Source organism: Nuphar pumila, chromosome 4 (genome assembly GCF_984573655.1).
Source record: "Nuphar pumila chromosome 4, dmNupPumi1.hap1.1, whole genome shotgun sequence".
In the NCBI taxonomy this organism is placed as follows: domain Eukaryota; kingdom Viridiplantae; phylum Streptophyta; class Magnoliopsida; order Nymphaeales; family Nymphaeaceae; genus Nuphar; species Nuphar pumila.
The window spans coordinates 26,257,823-26,271,180 of NC_143252.1; the positions used below are offsets into that span (position 1 = coordinate 26,257,823).

Here is a 13,358-nt window from a genome sequence, read left to right on the forward strand (position 1 = left end):
AATTGTGCTTTATTAGAAAAATTATGTTTTAGATCTCTTATTCAAAACAGGAATGACAGATTGCAGACTGGTTGTCACTCCAATTCCATCAAATGTGACTTTATTCAAGCATGTTGGAACATTATTGAAAAATGCCACCCAATACAAGACCGTAGATAGCACTTTATAGTATGTCACTTTTATCAGGCCTGATATTGCATATTCAAACAATAAATCATGTCCATTTATGCATGAACTAAATCAAGTTTGTTGGGCTCATGTTAAAAGGATCCTACATTATCTCAAAGAAACCATTAATTTTGGTCTACAAATCAAGAAGTCTTCTTCTTTACAGTTATCTATAACTGTGTTTTCTTATGTTGACTAGAGGATGCCTAGATGATCGCAAATGTACAAGTGGTTAGCTAACGTATACGAGAACCAATTTATTGTCCGGCAGCTCTGCCACACCAGTATAAGAGCAAAATTGTAAGACCCTGTATTTTTTAGATTTAAAAAAAATTCAATTAATGATAATGTGTAAAATTTTAGTGGTAGATAATAAATTAATATTATAATAATTATTTATTATAGATAGCAGTTGCGTGGACCTTGGGTTGGATCACGGATCTTGTGGATAAGATCCATGGTCCAAGGTTAGTAGGTGTGTTAAATTTTAAACTAATTAGGGAATTCTGAAAAAAAGAGAAAGAAAGAAAAGAAAATGGTAGCTATAAAAACAAAGCTAACTATTTATCTTGATAAGGAAAGCCTTACCTTTCCTAAGTCTTCCATATAACAACATGTCGATCTCGTGTCTGTACCGATTTGCTGAAAGGGTTTCAGAGTAAATCCGAGGACTTTTTCCCAGCCCTGTATCATGTCAAGATGTTCCTGTTATTAAATTTATCATGTGATCTGAATATTTTTTCTTTATGGTATGCATCCTTATGATCTGGAATATTTCTCCATGTTATTGCATCCATTTTTATGAACTGGAATATTTTTTTACTATTATCGCATTCATGTTGTGATCTGATATTACCCTGTTATCACATTCACTTTATCCAGTTAGTGTACTCACCTTATAATTCGATTTTCTTTTTATTATAGACACCATAAGATCTGAAACTTTTTTAATCGCTGCTATTTTATGGTCCAAACTTTCAGTTCATGTATGGTTATTGTTTTCTAAGTAGTAACGGAGCATTTCTCTGATTAAATAAATATTTTTTAGTTTTTTTTTTCAAAAGAAATTTGAATTGATTATCTCCTGTGACACGTTAAAACTGCAATCTTATTGAATAAACTTAGACTTTTGAAAAAAAGGGATTGTTTTAATCTATGAGATTTAGAGACCCTTTCATAATAAAAATCTAAGTTTTTATTTAGTTATGAAATCTGGAGTTAGATTTAAGGAAATCTCAGTGAGTAATTAGTTATAAAATCTTGTATTAGATTTAGTTAAATCTGAGTTTATCTTGCTTAATTAAATCTGGTCTTAGATTTAAAAAAATTTGAGTTTTTCTTGATTAATTAAATCTGGTTTTAGATTAAATACAAATCCGAGTTTTTATTTAATTGGTTAAATCTAAATTTAATTAAGCTCAAGTTTAATTTCAATTTGAGATTTAAATTAAATCAATATGGGTTTTTGTTAAATGATTTAAATATGGGGTTTAAATTATATAAATCTGTATTTTTGTCAACACGATTTAAGTCTGGGATCTTGTCAAATGAATCTAATTTTTTCTTAAATAGGTAAAATTTGGATTTTGCATATATATTCAATATTTTTAATTTTGGGTATGATTATAAAACTTGATTTTCTAGATATGTGAATAAAATTCTGTTTTTTTTATTCCTTTGTTTGTAAAAAATTATAAACATGGTCTTCCTAGTTAGTCCATAATCTCTATGGATTTTAGTGGTTCTTCAAATCTAATTTCTTTTGACTATGATATGAACTTGGGTCTAGCCAAGAACGTGAATATGTATTTATTTCATTTGAGGTGAATACACACTTGTCTATTTATGTGAACTAGAGTCCATATGTGATTGTGTTCTATTTGAATGACACTGATTATGGGGAGACTTTGGTTGAACTACTTGTGAGCCAGTCGAGACTATGCGTTGTGCTCTGTTAGTTATAAAATCATGAAATGCATTCGTATGTTAGTTTATAATGCTTATGATTTAATTTCACTTGTGACACAAAAATTACACTGTTATAACCGATGGGGGAAAAGGTCCAATTGGATAATGCATGGTGATTTTCATATTGTTTATGTATGAAGAACCCTTAATAGATTAAGAAATGTATAATAAACCCAAACAATGTAATTAATTTTCTTTCTTGGTTGCCCTCTAAAATAGTGTTTGATTCTTGGATGGCGGTCATAGAGGACCTAAGAATAATGAATGTTGTATACATTATTTACCCCAAGAACCCGATAGGTAGTTCGTGTGTTCTTAGCCACGATTGTAGGAAACTTTCACCACTTTGTCTGAGGGGTCACTACAAGAAAAACTCTAATTAGTGACAAAAATTTATGACGGATTTTTTTCATCACAAATTTGTGACGGATTAGCTAGAGAAAACTATTTATCGTTAACATTTGAATTATATTTGCAGAATTAGCGGCGGAAAAAATTCTGTCGGGAATCTGTCGCAAATTAGCGATGGATTCACGACGGAACAATTTCATCTCAAACTCTGTGGCAACTTTGTGACGGCTCAACAGCAAAAAAAAAATTGTCGCTACTCCATCACACATTTGTGATGGACTTTACGATGAAATTTTATCGTCGCAAATCTGTCGCTAAATTTCTCATAAATCCCTAATGCAAGGCCCTTTTCCCTTTTTGTTTCATCAGTCACCGGCTTGCCACCCATCGGCCTCCCATCCCCCGTTTGCCTACCTCCCAGCGACCTCCTCTCTCTTTTCCCTCTCGTTCTCTCTCTCATTCCTCCTTCTCTGTGTTTTTCGATGAGCCCCATCCGCAGATAACCCTCCTACCTTTCCCCTATGTTGTAGCCTCCCCCTTCCCCCTATGGTTGTTGTAGGGCCAGCAGAGGCCCGACAGCCTCTGTCGGGCCCTCCCCACCCCTTTGTAGTCGATGGGGGCTAGCAGAGGCCCCGATCGCCTCTGTCAAGCCCTCCCCTGACCCCAATCTCCAGCAAGACAAGGGGCTTCACCCCTTTATTCTTTGATTATGTATTTTCGATATGCATAGAGTTATGATTTGAATGTATTATAACGTGTTTGAATGTATTGTAATATTTGATGTGAATGATTTGAATTATTTGAAGGTATTGCAATATTTGAATGTATTGCATGACATTTTTTATTTGTTAGAATATGGTTCATGGAGGTTACAGTGGTCGAGCACCCAGTGGTAACCGGTCTCAGCCTTCATCTTCACGGGCTGCTTCGATAGGTATATCATTTAACTAATTGTATTTGATTAGTTTAAATGCGTATTGTATGAATTTCTAACTCATTTTTTTTATAGATGATGTTTCGCCTGCACATGACCCACCTACAATAGTTGTTTATACAAGTCACGAGATAACGCTGGATGCAAGGTCTTCTCAGTCTGACACACGATGACTCATTCAAATAGTGTATATCAATAATCGATAGTAAGTATTTCATTTTTAGTTTATCATATACTTATCTTATAAATATTATATATTGATAGTTAATGTGTACTAATGCATGTGCAGCACGAGGTTCGAGCCACAATAAGTAATACGAGAGATTATGCATTCACTAGTTCAACATCTACTAGGATCGGTTGCTCAATGAAAAGAGTACCCGAAGGAGGTGTTGGACAGATTATGGTCCTCATTCATGGTATATAATTGTTTCTCATAGTTAATGTGTTTCATATTTAATTTTTTATTATAGTCATGTCTACTAACTTTTTAAAATTATGTGTAGGCTTTGAATCACTTTGTGACTATGATGAAGGAGCAGGACGTGAGGAAGGTATGGCAGAAGATGGTTGTCAGTTGATTTGTAGACATGTTGCACAATATGAAGACTGCAGCAAGAAAAGCATCTGACGGGATAGATGATCCATTGTAGTGGAAGGGTCATGACCCTCCTACTATCAGGTCAGATATTTGAGATGCAATGTGTGACAAGTGGGCGGGGCATAAATTTTGAAACCGCTCAGCGAAGGCTGAACAAAACCGATCAAAGATGCTTGATGCCCATCTACACACAGGTAGATCTAGGACTTTTGGGCGCAACCTAAAGAAAATGGTAACTCATCAATATATATTGTTAATTTTATAAGTATTATTGCATACCTGTTAAATAATTTTTTTATCAGTTAACTTCGCAGGAAGCAGAAAAAGGAGTCATTGTGCCATACAAGGATGTGTTTGTTGAAACATATAAATGTAAGACCATGAAAAAGTTCGTATCAGAGAAGATAAGAATGACAATGGTATGTATTTATTATATTAATAAACATTATAATATATAAGTTATCATAAACATTGTAATTCTTAATTATTAATCCATATTGAAATCAATAATTTGTAGGAGTCATACGAGCAACAGATGGTAGAGCGATATGGCGATGACTCCACTTAGCATTCACCTTTTGATCCTGCAGCATGGGTGACTGCAACAGGTGAACCAAAAAAGGGTCGTATGTTCAGGTTTGAGAGTAATATGAACATCTCATCAATCGTTGCCTCCTTCAGTCACGGCTCTAAGAGTTCTCCCACCAGCATCAGCTCCAAGCATTCGACTGACCCGTCTAGTTCTTGGGATGGTGTCCGCCAGCTTGTTAAGGACATAATGTGTCACTATTTACATGAAGCAATTGCTGACGTTATCTGTAATAAGTTGTGTAGCTTTTTTTGGGACAGGGGAAATTCGTCTGCAGGTGCCTGTCAGGTATGAAATGTTTCATGTCATTTGTTTCATGTCGTTAGATTTCAAGCTAGTATATGCATGATTTCATCACATATGTGCATGGTTTCATCACTATGAAAGTTTGACTGCCTTATAACACATATATGCATGATTTCATCACTATTAAAGTTTTTTTACTACATTAGAACACATATAAGCATGATTACATCACTATGAAAGTTTTTTACTACCTTAGAATATATATATATATATATATGCATGATTTAATCACTATGAGAGTTTTTTGACAACCTTAGAACACATATTTGCATGATTGAATCATTATGATTTTTTTTCTATCAGCCTTAAAACACATCAGAATTCTGTTAATATCCTCCACTTTATTGCTAGCTAGACTATGTGTAATTCACTCATGTTACTTTGATTGCCTTAGCTTAGGTGCATTGCATATAATTTATTTCATTATATTTTGTTTATCAATATTAACCTTTCTTTTCTCTTGAAGGATGCTGGAGATAATCAGCATAGAAGAGCTGATGGAGTTATAAATGAAGGAACAAATCGAGACAATGAAGAAAATGATGCACAGAATCTTGGCGATGATTAGATTCATGTGTTGAATTTATTGTACCTTCTTGTTGATTCAAAAGAAACACTTTGTAATTGTTCACTTGTAAATAATTAGAACTTGGCGAGGATTATAGTGGATCATCGATAAATTGTTTGTAGTTGCTTTGTATATGTATTTTTTATGTGTACTTTATTTTTTATTCACATGATATATAAATTGTATCACGAGAATTTTTTCTCGATATTTATATTTTAAACAATTTTTTAAATTTTTTTTTATTTTTGAGATGGATATTATCTATCGCTAATTAGTATCGGCCTCCAATTTAGAGACGGATTAGGGACGTATATTTATCCATCACAAAACTGAATTGGCCGATGTTTTTTTGCGATGGATTGTAATCCATCGCAATTCCATCGCTACAATAGCGACAGATTCATATCTGTCACAAACCCAAATCTCTGCAGATTAACAACGGCCTTGCGATGAATTATAGCATTCACTAATTCATTATAATTTAGCGACGGAAGTAGCGACAGATACGTTCTCTCGCTAATTAGCGACTAAAAATTTATAATGAAAGTTACTCATCGCTAAATTCTACAGCGAGGGGTTGGCGACGGATTAGCGACGGAATGCGGCTATCACTAATCCACAAATTTTTTGTAGTGAGTATTGTATAATTCGGCTACAGTTATTGGTATACCAAGAAAAGTTTCAAAATCCCTGCTCAAAAAAGCATGGTCCCTAAAGGTCTTCTCACATAATGATTAAATAAATATAGCTCAATCATAGCTTTATTAACACAGTGCCCCTAAACTTTAAGAAAACTGAAAGAAAATTCATATTTTATGTAAAGAATCAGCAAAAAGTATTTTGAATGTACTCATTTCACAAGATATCAGACTTGTCCAGTTTATAACATCATAATTTTTTTTAGTTGCAACCATCGTCTAAATATCAAGTAATCCAACAAAAGAATAAGAAATAAAAGAGTGTGTATCACCCAAATTGAGCATAACTTGTGCAAGGTGATCAATAACAACGATAATACCTCTGATTAGATCACTTTGATATTTTTGCTCCATGACTGTAGCAGCGTACATGTTCCCATTGGTCCTCCATTGTGCCTGCTGCTATGGAGGCCTCTGTTGCAGCTGTTGTTGGTTGTCGTGAGCTTTTCGCTTGTTTAGACAATACTGCATAATGTGCTATGGTTGCTTACATTGATAGCAAATGTTAATAAAAAGCAGACGCACACCAAAGGGATGATTCTTATTGCACCTACGACACGTTTGCTGAGTGTTCATTTGTTATGGTTGCCTCTGCTACTGACGATTCTGATGATTCTCCTGTTGGGTCTTCTTCTTCTTGAACTACGCTCCTTGTGCCCTACCAATAGTAGTTGGATGCTTTTGAACTTTACTGGTGCCACTACTAGTACTATTATCACCTAGTTTCTTGTACTGGCCTCCCTTGAACCTCTTTCGTTTCTTATTCAGGACAGAAGCTGACTCGATCACATCCCTGAAACTAGTAGGATGGTTGGTCGTCACATGAACTAGCAACCCATACTTGAGTCCTCACACGTACTTTGATGTTCTCACCTTGTCATTGGCAAATAGGTTGGGGCAGTAATACTCATGACTATAGAATATGATAGTATAATCCACCAAACTCCTGTTACCTTGAGTCAACTCTAGGAACTCTTGTTGCATCCTCTACCTAGCGAACAAAGGAAAATAAGTCTCTAAGAATGCTTCTCCCAAAGCTTTCCAGGATATGGGATCCACCCCAACGAATCTAACTTTTTGGATCGTCTCCCACCACTTCTTGGCATCACCCTTCAGATGGTGGGTACCAAAGTCAGTCAATCTCTCTTTCAGCACAAACAATATGCAAAAGGCATGTTGTATCTCTTTGATTCAGCTTTTGGCAGCTTTAGGGTTGGCCTTTCAAGAAAAAGTCGACGGATCCAACTTTAGAAATTTTTCATATATCACCACACCAGGTTAGGGTTCGCAACTAGTGCAGGCTAAACATTCGAGCCCTGAATGTCAGTAGTGACCATCTAGGTCATGCAGTTGATGACATTCATCTAAAAGTCGTTTCAGAGTTGTTATCAGAGTAAGGTTAGAATCAACACCATAAATCATATTGGTAGAATATTTTTTTATAAAGAAAAATTGGTTTTTAAATCATTGCAAAAAAAGAAACCCATAGACTTGGGGCACATCATAGATTTTATATCCACCACACAATGCCTATTTCAAACCATGATTTAAATCAAACCACAATTTAATTCAAATTAAAATCAACTTAATATTCTCAACTTTAAGTTTATAAGTTTAAACACAATCCAATCCCATAACAGTTAGAATCCTAAATCATAAATTGGCATCCTCTCTAGCAAGTCATTCTCACCATTTCCGTACTCAACTAATCATGTGCCTCAGTATCTAAAAAAAGTTTTTAAAATAAGGTAAAAACCAAAGTTCTAGTACGGAACCTTCTTATAATCTAACAGTAAGGAAAGAAGCATATATGAAAAAACAAGTATAAGTTTAACAATAGCTTTTAAGCAAGCTTGCAATCAACCTTAATTTGATGCATATTATCAACCACAAGCTTTTCAAATCAACAAAGAATCAAAGCATAATTGATAAATAAATCAATGCAGATTTTATGAGTGCATTTTTATCTAATTGTTAATCATTGCTTTTGAATGCATATTCATTATTAATGCAACACATTTAAGTTTGATCTTGCATAAAACTCGTAGTAATAAAAATAAGTTAAAATCTAGAGGTTCAAGCCAATATCGAGTTTGTATCTTAATTACACAATTTGTATTTTATTAACTAAGTTTCACGGAGATCCCTCAACCAATGTCAAAAATCATCACCTTAAGTTTGAAACATTAAAAATCATCACCTAATATCGGGTTCCTCTAGTTTCAAACAGTAATGTCAACAAAACTGTGGTCGAACAGTTGGTGCAATGGTGAAGATTATGCTTGTTTTATCATTTTTTCTGCTTTAGAAATGGTAACATAGATGAGTTTAAATTGCGTTCATTATCGGTTTCTCAAGAAAGAAGCACACATAAATAAATATTGTCAAGATCTGTTAAAGCCAAATGTCTTAGTATGTCTGCAAGTTAGAGGAAGTGACTTTCTTTGAAGCGTCTATAACGGTCGAACCCCAGCATAATGGCAGAAGAGTGTCAAATGGTTGCAGAGAGAGAGAGAGAGAGAGAGAGAGAGAGAGAGAGAGAGAGAGAAAGACTCTGTGGATTCACGTTAATGGTGAGAGACATTGGAACTCTTCAATTATGGTGAGTGAAAAATAAAAAAGGGTAAAATAATAACTTCTAAACATGAGTAAGAGTTAACTCAAGATTAACTCAACATTAATTTATGATTAGGATCATTTGATTAACCAAAGTAAAAAGTTTGGTGGGCATTTGCAAACTTCAAAAAGTTTGGTATGCAGATGAATTAGGCCAAACGTTTAGGGAGTAATTGAAAATTTCCTAAAAATCTAATACACTGCTTTTGTGTTTGTAAACAGTCAAATTTACAGCGTGAACACTAGCCGCGGGAACGCGTAAAATGGTGAGCACATGTAAAAACTTTTAAAAGATAAAATTAAAAAAATACATAACTAAAGTACAAACCAATGTTGTCAGTATCAGTATCGGCCCTGAATCGTTGGGCCACCGATTTAGCTGTATCGGCCCATACCGATACTCAAGTGAATCATTTTGTATCGGCCAAAAAATAATAAAAAATATTATGTATCAACGATAATATATTATAACAATAAAATCACAATATTTCCGTGATAATTTATAAATATCTTGATGTTTTAGAATTATATGGATATCATCTTAAAATTACAATATATTTTTCTACTTTCAATGATGTTTTAGAATCTGGGCTATATAAGAGCTTGTGTGTTGGTGATCCCTCGCAGAGGGCAGACCCATTATATAAGTGATCCGATTCTCGGCGAAAGTTCATCGTCGTCGAAAAAAATTAAGCAATGTTTTGGGGGTATCACCGACATTTGTTAGCTTTGGTGTTATAAACAGTAAACGAGAGACACAGGTGGGGTGGACATCAGGCAAGGTACTCGGGTCCGAGTTTGGGCTGGTTTGAGAGACCGTGCCATTCTCCAAGCTGGGGGCTTAAGTTTACCAAGTTTGAGCCTCAACATTATTTTTATTACCATTAGGTTAGGTGTACTATAAGCTGGGTTTGGTTCGCCCTATGGACGGTTAGGTGTACCAGGACGGGTCAACAACAGAACTCGTCCTTGAGTCAAGTGCCTGTTTCTCCGAGAAAGAGTCAAGTCCTTGAGTCAAGTGCCTGTTAATTCAAGGGCGGTTCAGGTAATAAGCGAACGACGGTCAAAGCCCGGAGCTATGACATGTGACCCCCCTAACCGTCCTTTATATAAACCCCTTGCTTCACCTTCCCGATACCCTCCACTCGAAGATTCGAGAGAGAGAGAGAGATGATGAAGAAAGTAACGCTACTCAGCCTCTTCTCCTCCAGAGAAAGAGGAGAGGCTGATCCTTCTACCGCCACCCCCACCTCCTCCGGCTCAGCCTCGGCTTTCCATTCCCTCATCGCTCCGGAGACCCCTCTCCGCCTCAACGCCTTCAAGGTGCAGCAGATCCTCGCGAGCGCGGAGGCGATCGTCTCCAAGTGGGATCCGAACGCCTCCGCCTACGCGAAGATCACCTCCCTCTGGTACGAGAGTCGCCAGGAGGGGAAGGAGTACCTCCGCTGCGTGAGCAACCTCCAGAGCGCCATGCACTTTCTGGCATCCAGCGACCTCTCCTCGCCGGACCTCGTCCGGGCGCAGATCGTCATGCAGACCGCCATGAAGCGGCTCGAGAAGGAGTTCTTCCAGATACTCGCCGCGAATCGTGATTTCCTCGACCCGGAGTCCGTCTCCGGCGGGTCGTCCACGAGTACGGTGGAGTTCGATGACGATAACTACGACGACGACGAGATCAGGGAGGTCGGGAAGTCGATCGGCGAGGTGGAGCGGGCGTCGTCGCTGGCCATGGTTGACCTCCGCTCTATCGCCGAGTGCATGATCGGCTCCGGGTACGGGAAGGAGTGTGTGAAGATCTACAGGACCATCCGGAAGTCGATCGTTGACGAGGGGCTCTATCGCCTTGGGATCGAGCGGCTGAGCTCGTCCAACATAAAGAAGATGGATTGGGATCTCATGGAGATGAAGATAAAGGGTTGGACTCGCGCCGTGAAGATCGCCGTCAAGACTCTCTTCTCCGGCGAGCGCATCCTCTGCGATCACGTCTTCTCGGCGTCCCAGTCCGTCCGGGAATCGTGCTTCTCCGATATCACGCGGGAAGGAGCGTGCCTGCTCTTCGGCTTCCCGGAGGCCGTCGCCAAGGGGAAGAAGTCGCCGGAGAAGATGTTCAGGATGCTCGATCTATACGACGCGATCGCGGAGCTCTGGCAGGACATCGAGTCCATCTTCTCGTATGAGTCGTCCAGCTCCGTCCGAGACCTGGCCATCTCCTCGCTCATCAAGCTCGGCGAGGCCGTGAGGACGATGCTGACTGATTTCGAGGCGGCGATCCAGAAGGGCTCGTCCAAGACGCTCCTCTCCGGGGGCGGCCTCCACCCTATGACGCGCTACGTCATGAACTTCCTCTCCCTCCTCGCCGATTACCGCGAAATCCTCGCAGATATTATCGCCGAGTGGCCGATCAAGGGCTCCCTTCTGGAGGAGATCGCAGTGTGTCTCGAAGACGATCCGATCGCCGTCCGGTTCGCGTGGCTCATACTCATCCTCCTGTGCAAGCTCAACGGCAAAGCCGACCTCTACCGAGACGTCCCGCTCTCCTACATCTTCCTGATGAACAACCTACAGTACGTCGTCGGGAAAGTGCAGGGCTCCGACCTCCAGTACGTCCTCGGCGACTCCTGGGTGCGAATGCACGCCGACAAGCTCCGGCTGTACACCGCGAGCTACGAGCGGGCGGCCTGGAGCAAGGTCACGGCGGCGTTGGAGGAGTTCCCGGCTGCGATCGACGGCGAGAGCGTGAGTCAGTCGTTCAGGCGGTTCAACTCCGCCTTCGAGGAGGCGTACCGGGGGCAGACGGCTTCGGTCGTGACGGACAACAGTCTCAGGGAGGATTTGAAGGTGTCAATCGCGCAGAAGGTCGTCCCAGCCTACCGCTCCTTCTACGGACGGTTCAGGGTCTTCTTGAGGGGGGAGGGCGAAGCCGAGGGAGTAATCAGGTTCTCGCCGGAGGATCTGGAGAACTACATCTCGGACCTCTTCTACGGGAGCGGGAGCGGGAGCGCCCCTTCCTCCGTACACTCACAACATTCTTCTCGGTGAACTTCCTCGGGCCTACCCAGATCTAATTATAGGGTTTGGTTCGGGTTGGGTCCGGATATTCCCGATCCGTTAACACCCCTAGTTTCATCAACTGGAGGACAGCCATGATAAGGTTTTTTCGGTTGGATTATGCAACAAGTAAAAACAGGTCGAGAGCATGTTCCACATTTACAAAGCTCGAACAATTCAGATTTGATCCAAACGCGAACATAGATCTGGCAGAAAAAAAAAATGATCCAAAGCCTGAGACAACAAAGACCGAATCTGATCTCAATACATGTTCAGATCTTGTATTAAGATCCGTACCTGAAAAAAATATGACAGATTTGACTCCTTGGTTTTAATTCAGGTGCATTACCATATAAAATTTAGATCCAAAGTTGGCTTTATTCAATTTAATTAGATCAGATCCAGACCCAAATGCAGATCTAGATCAACCATGATCCACCTGCATCAGCCCAATTCTCGCTACTACTTGAGCGGCCATTAATATCGTGGCACCTGATACGACAATCTAGGGCTGGTAAACGAGCTTATGAGTTGAAGCCCAGCTTTGAGCTTGGGTCGAACTGAGCAGCTCGAGCTCACGATGATCACTGATTCAGGCTAGCTGAGCTCATTTAAAAAAATGTATAGTCTTTTTTTTCCTTCTTAACGATAGGAATGGATCACCAACCACCCCTTCTCCAACCCATGTTAATTTCTAGCAACCTTTTTACATCATTGTCTTTTCTTTTTTTTTATAATCTTAAGGGGAAAACCCCACAATCACCAAACACATAACTTCGAGCTTGAGGCAGAATAAACCCTTCCACCTCACGCAACTGGTGTCATTCATATTAATAAGCTTTGACTTGTGCAGATGGGTGACGCTCATGAGAATCATTCATGTATAACTAACTCCCTTTGGATTCAAGGAACCGAAGTTGATCATCGGATATGGTTTTTAAGGGATGTGTCACTTTCATCTTAATCGCGATAAAAATAAACTTGAGAATCATCATCATCGTCAAACATTATCTCATCTAAATGAAGATTACTATTTGTTGATAGGTTCTTATATACAGAGAATTGACTACAGCTACACAAGAGCCAAGCCTAAGCTGTTGGAGTTCGACTCAGGTCAAGTGAGCCATGCTCGAGCTCCAGTGAAGCCTGAGTGGAGCTTTGAGGAAGCTCGATCTGCTCGCCTCCCACATAACTGCACCAACCATCCTGACCATTTCTAGGGATGCAAATGGGTCGGATACACTGCTTACTGAGCTGTTCACGCAGTCAGGAAGAGTTCTATGCGGCCATTTTTTATGCAGTGCAGCTCCACTACTGCTGACCATCAATCTGAATTACATTTCTCGAGATTGACAACTATTCTTTTGCCGAAATAAAATAAAAAAATTCAAAGAAATGAGTCTGCCGGGAGTCGAACCCGGATCTATTGCTTGGAAGGCAATTAACATATATAACCGTTGGACTACCCACTTTTCATTATGAATGGTATAATCCCCTGGCGTGATCATCGT

At 39.3% G+C, this 13,358-nt stretch overlaps 1 protein-coding gene across 1 annotated transcript; it reads left to right on the forward strand.

The window, feature by feature from the left end:
* Window positions 1-9,972: 9,972 nt before the first annotated feature.
* On the forward strand, window positions 9,973-12,114 carry LOC149839708 (exocyst complex component EXO70H1-like). Its single transcript, XM_090004914.1, has one exon. The coding sequence runs from the start codon at window positions 9,973-9,975 to the stop codon at window positions 11,836-11,838; it is 1,866 nt and encodes a 621-aa protein (XP_089861040.1). The 3' UTR covers window positions 11,839-12,114.
* Window positions 12,115-13,358: the final 1,244 nt, after the last annotated feature.

Coding starts and splice junctions, on each gene's coding strand:
- LOC149839708 (XM_090004914.1), top strand. CDS start 9,973: ATGAAGAAAGTAACGCTACTCAGCCTCTTCTCCTCCAGAGAAAGAGGA.